This window comes from Melopsittacus undulatus, unplaced genomic scaffold (genome assembly GCF_012275295.1).
Source record: "Melopsittacus undulatus isolate bMelUnd1 unplaced genomic scaffold, bMelUnd1.mat.Z mat_scaffold_188_arrow_ctg1, whole genome shotgun sequence".
NCBI classification, from domain to species: domain Eukaryota; kingdom Metazoa; phylum Chordata; class Aves; order Psittaciformes; family Psittaculidae; genus Melopsittacus; species Melopsittacus undulatus.
In genome coordinates this window covers 45,176-64,647 of record NW_022994145.1, presented here as the reverse complement: position 1 = coordinate 64,647, position 19,472 = coordinate 45,176, and the positions used below count along the sequence as shown (strand labels likewise).

At 41.9% G+C, this 19,472-nt stretch overlaps 2 protein-coding genes and 1 pseudogene across 3 annotated transcripts in view; 1 reads left to right on the top strand and 2 right to left on the bottom strand.

The window, feature by feature from the left end:
• LOC101880204 (TBC1 domain family member 8) overlaps positions 1–7,054 on the top strand; it is a gene marked incomplete at its 5' end in the record, with an annotated part of 34,940 nt that extends 27,886 nt beyond the window's left edge. Inside the window, 10 exon segments of the mRNA XM_034073920.1 lie at positions 235–364; positions 660–758; positions 1,334–1,405; positions 2,697–2,934; positions 4,253–4,282; positions 4,285–4,317; positions 4,923–5,012; positions 5,165–5,265; positions 6,510–6,708; positions 6,711–7,054. Coding sequence (XP_033929811.1) covers positions 235–364; positions 660–758; positions 1,334–1,405; positions 2,697–2,934; positions 4,253–4,282; positions 4,285–4,317; positions 4,923–5,012; positions 5,165–5,265; positions 6,510–6,708; positions 6,711–7,054 — 1,336 coding nt within the window.
• A 963-nt stretch (positions 7,055–8,017) lies between these two features.
• On the bottom strand, positions 8,018–13,539 carry LOC117438377 (60S ribosomal protein L31-like). Its single transcript, XM_034073921.1, is given in 6 exon segments — positions 8,018–8,096; positions 8,611–8,723; positions 10,758–10,786; positions 10,788–10,884; positions 12,841–12,957; positions 13,517–13,539. Coding segments are annotated over 5 exon segments (378 nt in total). The 5' UTR covers positions 12,948–12,957; positions 13,517–13,539; the 3' UTR covers positions 8,018–8,064.
• A 2,533-nt stretch (positions 13,540–16,072) lies between these two features.
• LOC117438376 (neuronal PAS domain-containing protein 2-like) overlaps positions 16,073–19,472 on the bottom strand; it is a 45,869-nt pseudogene continuing 42,469 nt past the window's right edge. The window contains exons 17-18 of the transcript XR_004550724.1: positions 18,547–18,733; positions 16,073–17,426 (exon numbers count right to left, since the gene is read on the bottom strand). The product of XR_004550724.1 is annotated as a neuronal PAS domain-containing protein 2-like (transcript). The remainder of the gene's footprint in view (positions 17,427–18,546; positions 18,734–19,472) is intronic.

The window sequence follows — 19,472 nt, the reverse complement described above, 5'->3', positions numbered from 1 at the left end:
GGGCTTCCTGCTCCAGGCTTCAAGGAGACAGAAGTTTTCTTCCTTGGGCCTGCATTTAGTCATTTGGCTGGCTTGCTGTTCCTCAGATGAGTAATCATGAAGGCACTTTTGAAAAGCCCAGCAGCCCAAACCTCAATTTATTTCTAAGTCTGAGCATAAGACCTGTTTGGTTATTCATATAGAGAAAATCAAAGTGCAGAGCAATCTGTGTTGCTTCTATTTTTTTCCTTTCAGGTTTTTAGAGCATGTCAAAAACGAGGAAAGTCCTCTGCCACCTATTGGTAACCACCATGCATTCTTCAGTGATGACCAAGAACCCTCTCCAGTGACTGAAATAGCTAACCTAATTCATGATTCCTATGAGGTAAAATGCTGCTCTGTGTTGACTGGTCAGTTAAGTTTTAAAAAGAAAAAGATTAAATTCAACATGGATGTTTAAAAAAGTTAATACACATTTTACAGATTCCTCGACTAAGTGCTCAAATGCACAAGGCTAAGTGTGCTATAAATACCTACACTGACAGATATACTTAGAGATTGGGTATGCTTTTTCCTCATAAGATACCTTAAATATGTAAAAAGTTGGATTTCCATTAAATAAGAAACACAAATATCATAAAATACTATAAAAATAATAAACTTCTGTTCCTTGCATGTAGAAATTTGGAGATCACTCTGTGGCACAAATAGAGCATATGCGCTACAAACACCGAATACGTGTCCTGCAGAGCCACGAAGACACAACCAAGCAAAATGTGGTGAGGAGGATACTGTTTTGACTGAGGTAGCTTAACATCTCCTCTCTGAGGCAGGTGCCTTTTGTTTTGTGACAGGCACTACCAGATCTGGAAAAAGGGAAGAATCATTACCGAGTCTAGAAAGAGCTCTTTCCTGTGATGCTCATGGGTTTGGTTTTTCTTTTGTGGCCACATGCATTATTTTCTACTGGGGATTTAACATTATGAAGGCTTTAACAGTAGGAACAATGGCAAGACTGTCCAGCCTCAGCACCTTGTCCATGGCCCTAGGCAAATGCCCCGGGGACGAGTGTTAGAAGAGAGCAAGGGCCATTCGATGCTTCCCTGGCCTCCTGTGACCTGTAGCTTAGGGACTTCCTGTCTTTGTTTCCAACAGCCCTAGAGGGATTTCTCTTTTCATGGATCAGTCCAACCCATGAACCTAAAGAAGGGAAAAAAACTGCAAAGATTTTTTCAATACTGTAGTTGTCAGCTGTCTCAAGTAAAAACAGTCCTGTGGGGCTCATGGGTCTGCCCATATAAGTGATGACATGGGAAAAACAATTGCTATTAATGTGATTATCTTTATTTTTAAGCTCCGAGTTGTCATCCCAGATGTTTCGATTCTTCCTGAAGATTTAGAGGAATTGTATGACTTGTTCAAGGTTGTGTCCTTGAGAAGCAGGGGATGCAGTGCTGCTTCAGACCTTGTATCCTCTGCCACAGCAGTACTGTTTGGATGGGATCTTGGCATTTTGTCCTTTCTGCAGCTGCCTAGTTGTTAAAGAGGAACACTAATGTACTGATCCTTCAAAGGAGAATTGCTTCAGTTTCCTTTCTAACTTGTTGCTTGAAAATGGTCCATAAGAAATTAGGTTCTGGTAACTTTCACATGCAGAATAAATTAAATGCATAGCTCTGCTCACTCTGCTCAGCAGTATGTTTGTGTCTTGCTCTCTTTAAGGTAGACTCTGTTTTCCATGGGGGAAAAAAAAATACCCTCAAACTTGTGTCTCTGCTATTGATTCCAAATTTTCTAATGGTTTAGGTTTTTTTTTAGAACTAAAAGCATTTTCTACTTTCATTCTTTTCTCTCAAGCTGATATTTGAAAGAACTACTATAAAAAGGTTATTTGGAGACAGGGTCATCTAAGCCTGTACAACTATACTTGACTTAGAAGTCAAGCATGTAATTATCACCCTTAATGGACCATTTCTTTTGTGTATTGTTCATAGTCATAAATACTAGGTACTGAGAATATGACTGTGGTATGTTCTTACTGTTACATAGCTTTGTGGCTAAAAGCAGCAGTATCCTCCCTCAATTAGTGGTTGCAAGATGCTGCTGCTGGGGCTTGCTCTCAGTGCTTCCCCTGCTGCTTCTTGCTGCTCTGGTTTTAAGCATGGACTGGCCTTGCACTCCACCCCTTTCTTCAATTCATTTGTTGTTGGTGGTTCCTTTTTCATTAGCTCCCCTGGGACAGCTTGTTTTGTTAGGACTCCTTGTTTTCCATCAGTCTGTCCCTAAGGGAAGACTAATAGGTGTGGTATCCAAATGGAGACGTCTGAGATAGAATAAATGAGCAGGTCAGGCCTGTGTAATACTTACTCTTGATTTTCTCTGACCCTCTGTACCTCTGGTTGGTTAGAGCACTCCTGGGTGAGATGTGGCTAATAGAGTTCAGTAGCCTGCAGTGAATTTCTTCCAAGAATCTGCTGTGTCTCCCTCCAAATTTATTAATCATCCATTGGAAAATCATGCGAACGCTTGGCTGCTTTAATTAAAGATTGCTTTTTCTCACAGGAATGGGCCTTAGTATCATTCTAACACCCTCATACAAAGAGAATGTTAAGCTTTTCCAGTGTACTTTGATGCAAATCAAAGCCTTTTTCTGCTGGTTGTACTCTTGATACTGCACACCACAACCCCACCTCTCCCACCTCTGATTTCTCCTAGAGGAACATTTAATAAGGTTGTTACTGGAAACGACAAGTGCAGTCAGTGAGCGACATGACCCCAGCAGACCATACGCTGAGCAGTACCGCATCGATGCCCAGCAGTTTGCCAACCTGTACAGGTTGGTCTCACCCTGGACCTGCGGGGAGCACACCGATGTCCTCGCTCAAAGGACTTTCAGGCTCCTGGATGAGAACATGGACAGGTTGATTGAATTCAAGGGGTTCGCCAGCTGCTTAGGTATCCACTTCCCTGTGGGCTGGAAGGTGGGGGAGAACAGGGGGTTGGCACATGGGTGAGACATGCATGTATAATATGCCATTCAGCTTGCAGGGGAGCATGTGGGCAGATGGTTTTCTTGGGCTTGTAATTAGCCTAGTCAGTGACCTTTACTAATTTTTTTGTGTTTCCAATCACCTGAAGTTGATTATATTTCAAAGACAGCCTAAGGACAAGACTGAATATTCATAGAATCACAGAATGGATTGAGTTGGAAAGGACCTTAAGATCATCTAGTTCCACCCCCCCCTCCCAGGGCAGGGATGTCTCACACTAGACCCAGGTTGCCCAAGGCTGTGTATTAAAATTATTTGGGTCTGCATTGAATGCTAAAAAATCCTCTCTATGGGATTGTTGTTCTCACTATACCTCTTTGTAGCTGCTTCTTGAAGACTTAATCTTACACAACTGACTGCTCTTTGCCTTGTATGTTCACAATAAGCAGAACAAAAAAAGATGTGGCCAGCATGGATGGAGAGCTGCACTAGGGCTGGTCTTGTGGCCACCAGCTGCTCTAACGAGATGAGACTGCTCGTCCCAAAATCCAGCTGAAAAAGAAAGTGGCAAATCATGACTGTTGCATGACCCCAAGTGAAAAAAAATGATATCAACATTCAGAGCTTCAATAAAAATCAGTGACTCCGTATTTGCACCAGTTATGTTTTTTAGAACTTTCTGAAGTGAACCAGGGCACCCTATATTACATTATTTGATTTTGATTCTTAGAAGGATTCAACTTTGAATTAAATGTAAAAAAAGGTCTTCACAGTATTCCAGTGCAATTGAAAGTTTAGAATCTCATTTCTACTGGTCATTGAACAGATGAATTATATGTGATGTAGTTTTCTCCTTTGGGCTTACTCTACAGAAGAGCAAGAAGGGATGAAGGGGAGAAATATTAAGAATATGGTGGCCCCAATGGGAATTTTCTGCCTCTCCCCTCCTCACGCTACTGTTAATCTATGGCAGCAAACAGCCCTTGCTAGATTCCCTTCCATCCTCCTTGGTATTTTTAGCTGATGCTGAGGCTCCATAAGGTTAGGTATTCCCAGTCTATTTGACAAGAACAAAGACCAAACCAGATGGCCCTCATCTGCTGTTCCACATTGACAAGCACAACTTAAAATATTGCAACGTAATATACTGGCCATATGTTTTAGTGTATTGTCCATACAAACAATTATCTTTTTATACACAGAGAGATGCCTGGTTTATTTAAACTCTGGAAGCAAATGCTCTGGTCCCACTTCCTTTTGTTCGTTTTTTTTTTCTCTTGCAGATGTTATGTATAATGGAGAAATGAATGAAAAGATAAGTTACTATATAAGCTGCATATCCCACCGGGTAAGAATTCTAAAAGGGAAGGAATACCTCCATTTCCAAAAGATAAACCTCTTGCTTAAAGCTTTTAGGAAAAGGCTGCATAATGAAGAACTCCATCTTGCTTGCTTCAGCCGGGAGCTTATAGGATGTGCATTTGTAATTTGCATTATAAAAATTACTCCAGTCAAAACCATTTTGGATTAAATTTATAGATATATAATGTCAAGGCTCACATCTGCTGCATTCAGAGATAATTTGCAGCCATTATACTGTTTACTTCCAGACAAAATGTGAACTGAAGGAGTGGCTTTGGGTGGCTTTGTACTCTGTATACAGTAGATCTCTATCACATCTTGATCCAGCTTTGATGAGGTGACAAAATTCTGTGGTAGTTTCTCTGTGCAAAGTTTTTAATTAAATGTACCACTCCTGGCAAACTTTTGACTCTTTCTGCAGCACCAGTCTGTCTTACTTACAGTAACACAACCTTACAGTAGGACTTAATGCAGTACTGTTTAAAAACATCCTGGCCCAATTACTTTGACTTTTTTAAATATTTAAAATAAATAGTCATTATGCAGCATTTGAAGAATTAATCATTACATTTATCACTTGTTTTTTGATAGCTCTCACAGAAAATGAACGAGACAGCCAGTCACCATTAAAGAATCCTTTGCTGTCAACTTCAAGACCACTAGTTATTGCAAAATCAAATGGTATGTGTCCAGAATGGTTCCCTAATGCGTGTGGCATATGAGAGAACCAACTTCCCATTTGCTAACCCTGTATCATCTCTGCTGTTTATTCTGAAATGTCTATTTACTCCAGTGACTTCAAAACTAATTCTTTTTGTGTCTGTTTCAAAAAGGTGATGCAGTAGATTACCAGAAGCAGTTGAAGCAGATGCTGAAGGATCTTGCCAAGGAAAAAGATACTAAAACTGAAAAAGAACTGCCAAAAATGAGCCAGGTATGTGTCTTAGAAGTGTTAGTTTGTTTTTAAAGAAAGGGAGAGCACTCAAAAATGCAGTGACTGAATACAACAGTTCAGCTCTTCCTGAGAAAGCGTAACTTGAGCCTGAGCTTAGACTCAGTCCTTTAGAGAACTGGGCTCTCTCATCCAGAGAGCATGTGTTTAAGGACTCTGAGCTACCCTTTCTAGCTGCTCCCTCTCCTCAGATTGGCTGGTGAAAGAATTTCACTGACCCACAGTGTAACAGGCTGGGAAAAGCCCTCCTCCTAAGCCAAAGAATTCCCAAGAATTAATACTGCTGTTCTGTCTTCCCTCCTCTCCACGAGACTGCTGTAACTTCTTTCTTAGCCCACTGCCAACTGGCCCTTGGCCTGTCTTAGCCAAACACTAGCTAGAACTGCATGAAGTAAGAAAGAGCTGAAGGCTCTCATCATCTTACCATCTCCTCCCTAATGCTAGTAGAGCTCTGTGTATCCTGTTGGCCTAAGGAAATCTGCAGGGAAAAGGGTCCTGAATTAGTCAAACAAATGTACAGACATGCAAGATGAGACTATACCCAGAAAACCCTTTGTGCTGGTGTTGCTAATGGGTCACGTACCTATGCTATCAGCTCAGCGAGACACATATCTCTTCTAAAAGCATTGCTTGACTATTTCCTGCAGTCCCTTTCAACCTGAATTAGCCATCCTACAATTGTATGAATCTTGGGGACTCACAATTTCCTAGCAGGGTAGGGTATGGAAGCACCCTCTCTAGCCTGATAATCATCTGTGATGGGTGGGGAATGGGGGAGAGAGGCAGGGAAGATGTCTGAATTTTGTTAGAAGAGCTGGGGAAAGATGGCAGAAACAGCAGACAGGAAGTGCTCACAGACCTGTGCATGGCTGCTTTGGTTGCAACTCATTCTTTTAACAGCCGCTAGTTTTCCACCACTAATGGATTGTATCCCTTGCCTTGCATCTTACTTGACCTTTGACATCTGGGATGCCTCTGATCTCCATCAAGACAGCAAAAACTTTTCTGCTCTGTTCCCTTTTTATTTGCAGCAACAAGGTTTCCTAGTATCTGTGGGTTGAAATCTCTTGAGTAGCATTTCTTTAAAAGCAGGCAGGAATTATAAATGAGGATATAAATGTACACGGCATTCTGCCTTCCGTTGCAGTACTGCATCCTCACCTGACTCCTATGCTTAGTTAGCCACAACCTGGCTGTTCAGTAGTTTGTTTTGTCATCCTTTACAGAGGGAGTTCATTCAGTTCTGCAAAACCTTGTATAGCATGTTTCATGAAGATCCAAGAGGAGAATGATTTGTATCAGCTATTGCCACTGTGACCACACTGTTACTTCAGATTGGAGAAGTAGGACAAAGAAGCATAAGCCTGGGGAGTGGATCAGACGAGTTCACTGAGGACTTGCAGCCTGAGGCCTCCACTTCAGACCAGGCGCTGTTTTTACTGACACTGTGAAGAGCCCTCAGAAAGACTCTCAACCTTCTCCTGTGACTGAAGGGGACTGGACCGTCTCTTTTGAACATATTTTAGCATCCCTCTTGACTGAAACAATCATTAGTTAACTTCTTGAAAAAACCTTAGAAATAAAGCCCAAACTTGAGAATGCAAAGCTAAATCAATATAGTCTCAAAACAAATGGAATGAGCTGCCAGTCACGGGGGGAACATACAAAAACTAAACACACAGTCATAGCAAACCCATCAAAACCGAAATGCACTGAAAGTAATGCCAAAGCACATACTGTAAAAGGCTTTCAGTTAGCAGTGGACTTTTGATAAACAACTGTATTGGTCTGTGTTTTCAGTTTAAGAGCTTTAAAAGCTAAAAGATGTATAGGTTTGTTTTGTGCCATTGATTTATTAATTGTGTTCTTGTTTTGAATGTCAAAGGAAACATCTGTCTACAGTGTGAAGGACACTGAGTCCTCTTCCACACTGGGAGAGCAGAGGCTGGCTCCCGTTGTCCTTTTTGATCAGAGGAAAACACTTCTCAGCTACTGTCTGCAGTTTGGGTTGCCTTTTTTGCACTAATACTGAAAACTGTTTCAATGCTGGTAATTGAAACTATTTTAATATATTTGATTGTATTCCAATTTGTATGTCTTGCTGAAACGTTAAGTGTACATGGACTGTGCTTCTGATGTTGGTCTGTGAAAACATGCACTTTTCAATAAACCCTTTTTATACTAGACTTGTATTAACAGTATTTGTTGATTTACAGAAGTAAGTGCCTTTGGTCCCTGCTCATTAAACCAATTCCCTCAGCTAGCATGCTCACAATTAATTCATGGGATGGAAGGCCATGTTTCCAGTGCAGAGCACAGTCCTGCTTCAGAAAAGCTCACTGTTTCTGTCTAGGAGGCTAGAGAGGCACTAAATACAGGGAATTTACTTTATCCATAAGAGATTCACGTATGAAGTATTACTCTAAGTTTTGGGGGCTGGGGGTTGTTATTTATTTTTTTTTTAAACAAATTTGTCTTTAACTTAAAATAGCTGTGTAGTGGATCTTAATTCCCACGGGAATTACCAAAATCACTAGGACTTTGCCACCCCCATAGGATCACCCACATCTCTTCCTTTATTCCATATCTAACAGAAGTCTACAGTACCTTTAAGAAAGTTAGACACCCTTATATACAAGCCAAAGAAAGTAAGATCCTTTAAGATATTGTCACCTGTTCAACTCAATGCTTCATGAATGAGAGCTTGAAGAGACTGGACAATAAAAGAACCAACTTGGGAATAAACTTTCTTTTTATCCTTTTATTGTAATGAAAATCAGTTTAATTTTCATCCACATTGACTGTCTGTAGACCTGCAAAACAAGAAACTGTATCACCACCTGCTGCTAGGGCAATTCCCTTTATGTATATACAAGTCTTCACAAGGAAGTACACCTACAGTTTCAAAGCTAGTTTGGTGATCGTGTTCTGGAAGAGCATACTACACAGACAAGTACTTCACCAAAAGCTTCATGTTAAAATAATTCTGCAAATAAGACACTTCTCAAATGACTAAGCAGAAAAAGCTCAAATGCTTGAGCTTTTGACATCAGAGGATGGACTTACATGGGAGAACAAATCTTAAAACTATCCTAACAACTATGGCTAGTGGGGTTTATTCTCAAAATTTAAATGATAGTTCCCTAAATCCTGTATTTACTTTAATGCTGATCAGGCAAGCTAGCAGCACTGTTCTCTACAGCAAAGCTAGTTTAAGCCAGCAGTATGGCCCCTTCAGCATGCTTTTGCACTGCAAGAGGAGCTGTCCCACTTTGCTCCTGCTCAGAAAACACAGCACAGAGGAAAAGAGATGGCATGCAACCTCACCTTTGAATGTTGTGACTGGTACATAGGTAACCAGTGTGTATAGCTTGTTTGGTGAATCTTCATCCTCATTGCGCTTTCTGGACAAACGGACACGGATACGGTAAGGAACATTCCTAAAATAAAGACAACAGATTAATTTTCAGTAAAATATGTACAGAAACCTGATAATCCATAGAAAAGTTTGCTGCTCCACGATTACTCTCCCCCTCTTCAAATTCTTAAGCTTTGCCTATTTGTACAAAGACACGATGAGTTAATTCTGTTTCTATCTCAGCATCATAACAAGACAGAAATCCTGTACCTTAGAGGCTGTACTGTCTTGCCTTAGAGGAACTTTTTGGTTTGTTTTGTTTTTTAGTTTTGTTAAAGTCAGCAGCTAAGATTTAACCGGGCCTTGAATAAGATGTTCCCATAATCCAGTGGGAGCATAAAGTCAGAAGTGGATCTTCTGTCCACTACTAATTGATGAAATACATTATGAAGATGATCATGCAGTGTGGATGATCAGCAAGCAGCTGTTACTAACATTTCTTACTAGAACAGAGTGAGGAAAAAACTCCCCAGCAATCTGTTCTGAAGGCCTGAGGCCCATGTCCAAGTCAGAGTTCTGTCCAACCTGTATGCAGAAAATCGCATGGAAATTCTATTGAGCAGCAGACCTGAATGAAGATCTTATTCACAAGCATACAACTGATCCAATATTTCTTCCTCAAAAAGCGTGTGGAAACACAACTAAATCACTTAAGACGATTTTGATAGCAAGTCTGTCCTGGGTTCAGCTGTAGCAGTCATTTTTTCTTCTTCTTAGTAGCATGGAACCTAAGACAAAGTCAAAGCTTGGCATCCTCCACTAATACTGCCTAAAATACGCTGCTGAGGGAGGGCAGAAGTAATTAATCCACATAATTTTTCAAGTAACCTCTCACCTCAAATGAACTTGAGGTGGGAATGTGCTTTGACCTTACTCCCTTCTTGAAACAAGTCAATAGCATTTTGCACTACTTTACTTAGATTACTATCATAGTAGCTGGCCTCTTGATTTTAGCCTCTCCTGATCCTTCCAGAAGAAGGTATTTTACTTTGCATACATTATTTATTCTAGCAAGTGAAAATTACACTGGAAAGACTCCTTCCTCCAGACTGCACTTCTACTAGCTAAGTCTTGATTAGCAGCCCTCACTACTAAGCTCTGAAGATACACTGTCAGCTGGTTCAGTTGCTACTTCTTCATTGCCTATGAACTGGAACATCTTAACAGGAAGGACAAAGAAACCCTGTCCAGAAGGCCCAGTAACTTAGTCCCATCTTCCCACTCTATCTTTGAAGGAAGGGCTGGCCTAAGCACACAGCTCCAAATAAAATACTGTAAATATGTCAAGAGGCTAGACTTGGGAATCTAACTCCTAGGAGACATGGTTTAAAACAAGGGCTCACGTGTACCTAGTGTGTCACTCACAGTATTAATCCCTACCAGTTAAATCTTTTACTACGGTTTAAGACATCCCACTCCTCACAGGAGTCTTTCTGGACCATCTTCGCACATGTCAAACGCCAGATCAGCTACCTCTGTAGCAGGTGATTTAACAGACACTGTAATTTCTGCCCCCCTAAATTACTTAGCATTTGTACTCCCACAAGAAGATTAATGTCCCTATTTAAAATACACCACACTTTTTGTAGTATTTCAACATCAATTTAGCATGCCTTGAAACCTAAGCCTGTTTAAACACATAACATAAATCCCAGGTACTTATCATGGACTGCAGCTATCACTTAAAAGACATGTTTCTAAAAACTGCTGCAACAGGGATTGGGATACTACCGTATTACAATACTCCCATCCTTTCATTCCCCCTGCCTTCTGCCCCCAGGCCCACATTGCTTCTTTCTTTTGCTTTATTCTTATTAGAGGTAGGAGGAAGTTCTTTTCAGTGCCAGAGTTTATCAAATATGCTGAGGGAGATGACCATAAACACAGAGGTTACAGAAAGCTTATCTTAGCATGCTGTAAGAAAGCAAGCATTTGCAAAGAATAGGCAAATACTGGAAGTCATATACTTTTTTCTTTTTTTTCCCCAAGTCCTGTACCTCCACATACAGTTATAAGGTTTTTTCCTCACCAATAAGGGAAAGTTGCAGAAACCTACCTTATTCCTTTAGCCCAGACTGCTTTGTTTCAACCTGGTGTCAATGCGAACATCAGGAGTACCCATTTCTTTCATCGCAAATTTGCGGATCTCCTTAAGAGCACGTGGTGCTCTTTTCTTGAAGCCCCTGGGACAAATACAAAAGCCATTTCTTTAACTTTAGGACAAGCTGCACCATAACATGACTAGAACTTTACTCTGGTAGATAGCTGCTAACCTTAATAACCTATGCCTAATAGAAACCACACAGAGAATCATAGAGTGGTTTGAATTGAAGGGACCCTAAAACTCATCTAGTTCCAACCCTCCTGCCATGGGCAAGTACACCTTCCACTTGAGCAGGTTTCTCAAAGTCCCACCCACCCTGGCCTTAAACACTTTATGTAGAATAATTTCAGTTAATTTTGCAACTGCCAGATTGCCAGATGTCTTATTCAAACAGGATAACATCAAAACTTATCACAATATTACTTTAGAGATCAGAGCTTTCAGAAATACTGAGTAACGCTGATGAGAAAAGCAGTACAATAGTAACATAAACTTGACAAAACTATTGAAATCAGGATGAAAATTATGCTATTCTAAGTAATAGCTTCTGCTAAACAGTATTTTGATCACAGAATCAGTGAATAATTAGGGTTTCAAAGGATCTTAAGATCATCTGGTTCCAGCCTCCCTGCCATGAGCAGGTGTACCTCACACCAGACCATCTCACCCAAGGCTCTGTCCAACCTGGCCTTGAACACTGCTAGGGATGGAGCATTTACCACTTCTTTGGGTGACCTGTTCCAGTGTCTCATCACCTTGACAGTAACAAACTTTTTCCTTCTTTCTAACCTGAACTTCCTCTGTTTTATTTTAAAACCCATTCCCTCTTGTCCTATCACTACAATTCCTGATGAAGAGTCTCTCTCTCGCATCCGTGTAGGCCCCCTTCAGATACTAGAAAGCTGCTGATGGTTATGTTCTTCACATCAGCACACCTGCACCAATGCCACCATGAGAACGGCTTTGGGTTTTTTTTACAAGTATAGCTTTGTCTCATGCTTGTTATATACAGATTCTGCACAACTAGACATTTACACTAAAAGTTACAGCTGCACTGTGAGTGTTGTGCCAGATGTATTATTTCCACACTGTGACACGCAACTAGTGCCAGTAGTGTCTGAGGTCCCACAGTGGGTTCTATTTAGTATTATTTGCATACTGCTGTTGATATTTAATGCTGGAAATTGGAAGTGTGTGAGCGATTACAACTAAGACAAGCATTAAACAACAAACATTGCACCCCTAAGTACTTCATGCCTAAGAAGAGGATAACCCGAAAAGTGGATAGCAGGATCATCAGTATTAAAAATAGGCTGAATTGCCATAAGCAATCAAACAGGCAAGGCAATTGCCATTTAAAGGTGCCACTGCTACCAAATATAACCAATAGGTTTGCTATACTGTCTTGTTTCTCTCTTATTCTAAGTCAGCTTCAGCATTTTCACCAATTGTTTTGATTTGGATATTGTCTTCTTCCATGTGACTGCAGCCATACACATACAAAGAGAATCAAAGGGAGATGCATCTTCTCAAGAAGCACTCTCAAGCACTTTACCACTACATGGTTGTATGAGGTTCAACATTTTGTCAGGTAAAAAGTTACTCTTGTCTGCACACAAGTATTGTTTCAAGCAAGTCATACCCAGATTTACACCTCACACAATTTAGCGATAAGCCAATCATCTGATGACAACTGTATTTCATTTCTAAAATTTGCTATAGTGGGATAAACTTTAAACTTCACCTGGGATAGATGGCAACCTGTGCACAGACGTAAACAGATCTAGCTTCAAATTAAGTCCAGGAACACCCCCAAAAAAGGAAACTTGCTTGTTCCCAAAAGCCACATCTTAACTGGAGGTCTCCACAGGTAGAGAGCTGCCTCCTCAGGACACAACTGTAGCACAACAGACTAAGCTGTCACACAGTAACATCAGTGCCAGTGAGAATTTGTTCTCTGCCATTTAAACCAACTGAACCAACTTCCAAACACTGCTTTTATGTAAGACTTGTATCAATGATAAATAGAACTTACACGCCATGGATCCGCTTGTGAATGTTGATGGTATATTCTCTAGTTACCACCTCATTGATGGCAGAGCGTCCCTTCTTTTTCTCACTACCTTTCTTTGCGGGAGCCATCTGAGCAACGCTGAAAAACATCCATGTATGTCTCAAACACGGACCCAACTTTTCCCATCACCTTCCCTCCCCAGCTTCTCACAAGCAACACCACTCCTACATTCAGCAACTTAACTTTAAGCTTAATGCATCCCCGGGGTCGCAGCAGTTGCAGATTTTACACAGCAACTTTCCAGCATCACAAACGCTTTACTTTCATCTCCCTGACAAGGAACATGAAACAGATCTGAAACTGACTACATCCCATTAAGACTAGGCTCCTGGACAGCCCCAAGCGACCCTGAGACCACTCCGTCCCGCTGCAGCATGCTCCAAGTCCCTTCGTGCTCCGACGCGACCCAGGTGGGTAGCTCAGCCCGTTCCGAAAAGGAGACAGCGATGACAGGCTCCTTCCAGGTCTGACAGAGGTCTACAGCTTCCTCCTCCCTCACCAAGGCCCAGCATGAGTCATAAACCCCCACAAGGACCCCAAAGACCTCCCCGAGCCAGCGCCCTGCCCGCCTCAGCGCAGGCCTAAGGGAGCGAGGGGGGTACAGGGAGATGGGCCCCAGCCCCCATTGAACACGAACCGCCGAGAGGCCCCACTCGGTGCCTCCCGCACCGGGACGTCCCCCCCGCGCCGAGCCAGGCGGAGAGCTCCCCCGGCAGCGAGGTACGCAAGGCAGATGGACACGGATTGAAGAGCCCGGCCCCGGGGCCGCCACTCACCCTGCCCGGGTACAGGCCGGAAGAGACAGCGCACAGCACTGTGGGAGTCAAGACTCCTTCCGGGATGCGGGTGAGGCTGACTGCGCCGGCGCCGGGAGGGGCCTTGGCAAGCGGCTCCGCGCATGTGCAAGGCGTTGTTCGTCCGGGGGTTCCCGCGTTCTGATGTTAGCGGGCGGTGACAGCGGGTAGTCCCGGTGGATGTTTGGGGTGTTGGTTGTGGCTCTCCCGACTCGAGGGCTGCTTCTGGTGCAGCCAGAGCTGATATCCCTGAGGATATAGGGTGTCCCTCAGGTGGCCACCTGCCTCTGTGCCATAGGCACCTTCATTTTTAGGTGGGGTGTTGTGTGGGGAGCTCGGCTTCAGATGGAGTGGTGTGCTTCTAGCAAGCAGCTTTTCCTGTTCAGATGCGCAGCTCCTGTTTTCGAAGCAGAAGCTGGGTGTTGCAGTGGCCCTGTCTCCACAGCCCAGAGAGAACGCATGCCCCAAGTTGAAATAGTGTTTCCCCGATCAAGCTTGGTCTCGGGTATAATGAATCACAATAGCCCACCTCTATGAAGAGGATTGACATTGCGTTATGTGTTCAACAGGGAGCAAGTGTAATTATCCAAACCCAGAATGTATGTACAGGAATGAAATGAGGCAGAGCATGAAAAACCAGGTACTGACATAAATCTGTTATTGCAAGTGCTCTGTACCCGTCCAAACAGTGTAAAAAACCAGCTTATTAGAAAAACCCACCCTATTTACAGCTGCTCCTTGTTAGTAGCTTACAGTACTGCTGGTTTTAGAAAGATAAGTGTTTGCTCCAGGGCTGAGCTCGGTTTGGACATACCTGTTTGCAGTCAGAAGAGATATAGGTGTATTATAACTATCTCTGAGAGTAAAATAAATCCCTCAAGGGGGTTTTCTCTTCCTGTGACTTTCATCATAGTAGTTGAGATCTATCAAATGCTGCTTCCACTGTGCTTTCTTCTGAGGTGCTCATGTTCCTTCATTACCTTTTCCCTGCGTGCACTGATTGACCTACAGATTTATTCTCCCATTTCCCAGAATATGCCTGTACAGGACTGGGTGGAATGTATAAAGTTAGATTAACTTAGCCAGCTGGCCTTTGCTTAGGTTTGTCTATAGTTAAAGGAAAGAAAGAGGTTCCCTCAGACATGAAGTGGAAGCACCTTCAGGTTTAGCTTCTTTACACTTCATCTGGTGGGGTCACTCTTGCTTCACTGAATGCAAAACAATAAGTAGGCTAACCCAGACTAGTATCTAAACTTAGCCGTCTTTCTTAGAGACCAGATCTGATATCTAAACACCGTTTAGAAATAGATACTTGATTCCCTGATCTTCTCTCAGTGAAGTAAGCTAATGTGGACTAAAATACAGGTGTACTGATCAGTGACACCAGCCAGTCTTGCTGTGGAAGGAGTGGAGTCATTTTGCCAGTGGGTTTTCTTCAGGAGATTTATAGTTCTTTCTGAGCTAAGGGCACATGAACCTTTATAATTTCTCAGAAAGTTTGCTTTACTTTACCATTTCCTGCTCTCAGTCCAATTACCTCCATTGTTCCCTATGGCACGAAAACCACAACTGAACACCCATGTGTGATATAGTGGGAAGAGCAGCATGGTCTGCACCCTTTTGAAGGTAACACTGACTTGGATGGCTGCAAGCTGTCCTGGGGGCCATCCCCTTTCCATCTTGCCGTGTTTGAATGAAAACAGTGCTATGCTGAGTTATCTATGTGGTTCTGTGTTGGAGATTGCTGCTCCTGCCACAGTTTCAGCAGAGGGAAATCAGACCTGTACCTTGGCTACTCCATCCTGCAATATAGTTGAATTTAATGTGAAGAAGAATCTGCACAGGGATGCCAAAGTGGAAACTAGACTGTCTACAATGTTGGCATGATAGCAATTCTAGCAGAGGTGTGTCACAAAATTCAGGATAGTGATTTCTTAAAACTCTGAAGCTGGACATGGGTCAAAGCCCTGGCATGGGCTGGGTCAAACCATTCTTTAAACCATCTGTTTTGTCCTAAGCTAAAACTAGTTGGAAGTGCAGAGCTGCCCAAGGTCTTTTAAAGTTCTAAAGGAGCTTAGAACTAGCCGTCTTGACTAGCAGCTAATATAACTTCTTGAACTACCATTCTCATTGTCTGTGCCGTGACAAAGATCCCATAGGATAATACTTGGTTTGTTAACTGGGTACCAAACACCGTGCAAGGTTATGGATAATGTTAAAAATCTGATGTTATTCACATAGTTGAACAGCCAGAGGAAAATGTGTGCAAGTCCTGCAATAAAGCCTTTTGGCTATTTTATTTTATTCTACAAATAAAGACAACTGTTCATCATTAATGGAAAAAAATAATAGTTTGAGTTGTATATAGCATGAAACAGTAGTTCCCTCCACAAAAAACATTTCTAATTCATTAGTTTATTACAAAATATCCACTCACAAAAAAGCACAAGCACAATCTTTATACTTGTGAAATGAGTTGATATTTCATATACAAAATAATTTCCACATAATTCCATATAATTTTATTTTATATAGAAATAGGTCATTATTACAACAGCTGTACAATACACTACTTTTTATTTTATAATTACATAAAATCTTTCTTAGAAACATATCAACAGAAAACATACAAAAAAAGCGAAAAGTGCATTTCTTTTTCTTTTTTTCCCCCAAAGGAAAATTCAATCCTAAATGTTATAATGAAAGAGATATGTAATAGTCCGCAGCATCCCGAGTCAGTGGGCCAAAACACAGTGCATATTTCTCAGAGACTTGCAGTGGGTAAGTTTAGGTTGAAGAAGGATCCATGCTGTCCTATCGGAGAGTTGCATGATTGTGCTCACAATCTGAGTTTTCCTTTGCAATCACAGTTCAGACAGAAAACAGTCCAGTGTGGGTTGTGGGGTTTTTTGTTTGTTTTTCAGTAATGAAGAACAGTTAGGGTAAGCTGCATAATACTTTTCAGTTTCTAAAACAAGGGTTATGAGCTGTAGACCATCTTCACCAATAACTGGTCTTTCTCCTCGATTGGATGTGCTAATTTGGCCACAAGAATAAGGAAACAAACTTCTCTTTACAGAAAGTGCCTAGGTTTTGTCCTCTGTGCATTTGTGCAAAATAATAACAATAATCATAATAAAAATAATCTCTTGTTCTCTCCTCAATAGACCTTTGATGCAGTGCTTTTCATACTCAAAAGAAGAACTGAAACAGTGAAGGCCAAGTACCTCATGAGTCTGTCGACAGTCTTTTGGAATTGCCAGATAGCTTTCAGAGCGACACGCCAAGACTGAACACCTCCTCCCATGCACCCAAGAATGATGGAGGCTGCACAGGATAGTGTTCCTTTTAATTCTGTTCTCTCAGTACATACTGTGCTCACAAGACAGCACAAATTGAATCCAGCATGCCGCAAATGCATTGTCCGTGGCAGTCTGCACTCTGTGACATACTTCTGTCATAGAGCTTTGAAAGAAATGCTTGTGCAAAAGAAGTACAAAGTCATTCTCTTCTGCCCCATGTGCCCATTGGTTAAAGCTAATCGTGCATTGATTGTGCTGGTGGGACTCTATCGCAGTGGCTGTGGTAAATTTGATGATTCTGGTAAGCTATTGCTTCTTCTTGATGTTAGTTGTTGCTGCTGCTGTTGCTGCTGCTGTGTCTGATGATACCCATATTTCCTTGCTGTGGCGAGTACGGTGGCAGGAGCAAAGAATCAGGTTGCTCATTGTGCAAAGAACTTGGTGTTTGCACCTACAGATAAAATAAAGTGCACTGTGGTGTTGATTCCTTCACACGTTAAGGGTCTTCATCCTCAATGTACAGGGTGCTTCAAAATACTACTAGTTTGCTGACTTTTATTTCTGGGGCTGTTTCGTGTGTGGCTAGCTTACCTAATGCTAGAAGGAATGGACATAAATAGCAACAAAGAGCATTACAATCAGATATTGAGAAAAGTTTTCTAATAGGAGTGCACTGCCTAGGATTTGCAGGTTATCCTGAAAAGCCTGTTTAGGAACAGGGTGAGTGAAAGTGTCAGAAATGACACGGATGATGGAAGTGAAGGAGAAATGAAACAGAGGATCCCAGTGTACCTCATGCCGTCCCTTCTAGCCCTTTCTTTTTGTGAGTTTATAGTAGGGTGTGAACTTGCAGATGTGAAGTCAATGTGAATTTTGCAGATGCTTTTATTGGGAACGGCATCTCTCATGGTTTTTCATTAATTCTCAGCTATGATAAGGATTTCATTTCAATAACAAGAGTTTAATCATTTGAGGTTGATGATACTCTTTCAGTGATACCACTGGATATGTGATCAGGTTTTATAGACTCAGTTCAACTCTTTTGAATTAATAGAGACAACTCATTTCCCCCTTCCCCTTTAGAATATGTTGAATTAGGTCAAAAATAAGTATTTTTACACCTTCAAATCACCTGGTTCTTCCAGGCAATGTGCTCCAGCTTATCTTCTTTGCCTTGTGGAGTTGATATGTTTAAATACATTAATTTACTGCAGGGATCCAGATACCTGATCCAGATCTCATGTCAACGCTGGTAATTAAAAATCATCTTTTGACTTATAAACTAAGATTTTTTTTTTCTACCAAATAAAGAGTACAGAATAAATCCTAAGGCAGCAATTTTCTCCATCTAGAAATGCACTTTAAATATATCCAGGATAATCTGATTATGTTTCCAATGCACAGAATCAGTAATTTTGCTTTTAAATATTCTGATGGTTCTCACTGCTCCCTTGCTGTACTGGAAGGGTACATGGCACTGTATCAGTGTCTCACATGTTTCAGTGTCCTCTAATTTCAGGCTCCCACTGAAACCTGAGGCCCTGTTTGGGGCCCTCTTTGTCCTACCCTACCTGCAGGTAGCGTTGTTGCTGATGCTGTTGGTGCTGGAGTTGCATAGGTGGCAGAGAGGATGGCTGGGAAGGAGGTGTAGTGGCAAACCCTTGGTTTAACACTGCTTGTCCCATCAGTACGATTGGAGAGCTGCTGCTGGAAGTCTGCACTTCCAAACTTTGAAAGATTTGTTGGGTTTGGGAATACCTGTGGAAGAAAGAAGCGAAACAATCAAGAACAAACTGTTGAAAGCAGAGGTTTCTCTTAAGGTAGGGATGGAAGTCCCTTGTCTTCTTAAGTAATTCCTAATAAAGGATTCCAGTTCATGTGACCTACTAATATGAATGATGGCACTGTTGGCAGCACTGTTTTCCCCTTAATCTGTGCATGACCTGGACTTGGAGGACACAATACGTCTCACCTCCAAATACAGACCACAGTTTAGATTCATTGAAGATTCTGGTTTATGCAAGTCTTCAGCCACAGTATTCACATTGCAGGTTCATTAAGCCAAGTGGTCTTTGATTCTGTGTTAATATGCTGAGCTCTGAACTACAGTGAGAGAAAAGTAAATACACCCGCCATTCTGCTGCCTGTGCTCCTCTACGACTGCCCATGGGCAGGGTCACAGTGTAGGAACTGAAGAAGCCTCTAGAAGTCCTCTGGGGTTAGGGATGGGACAGAAACAAAATACTTGGTTCCTCTTGCCAGCATGCTTTTGCATAGCAGAATGTAAAATATGTGTTGTTTTGTAGAAGGCTGTGGGCAGAACCACAGTGGAGCTTTTGCCAACCCAACCTCCTTCTGTTTGTCGTCTAATGGGTGATGAGATCACAGTGTGGCGTGTGTTCACTCAACAGCTGTTCAACATTAGGGGTTAGTCAGAAATGCTGCAGTTTGGGTTCTTGTACTAGGATGTGAGCTCCTAAAAAAGAGTCCTGTGAGT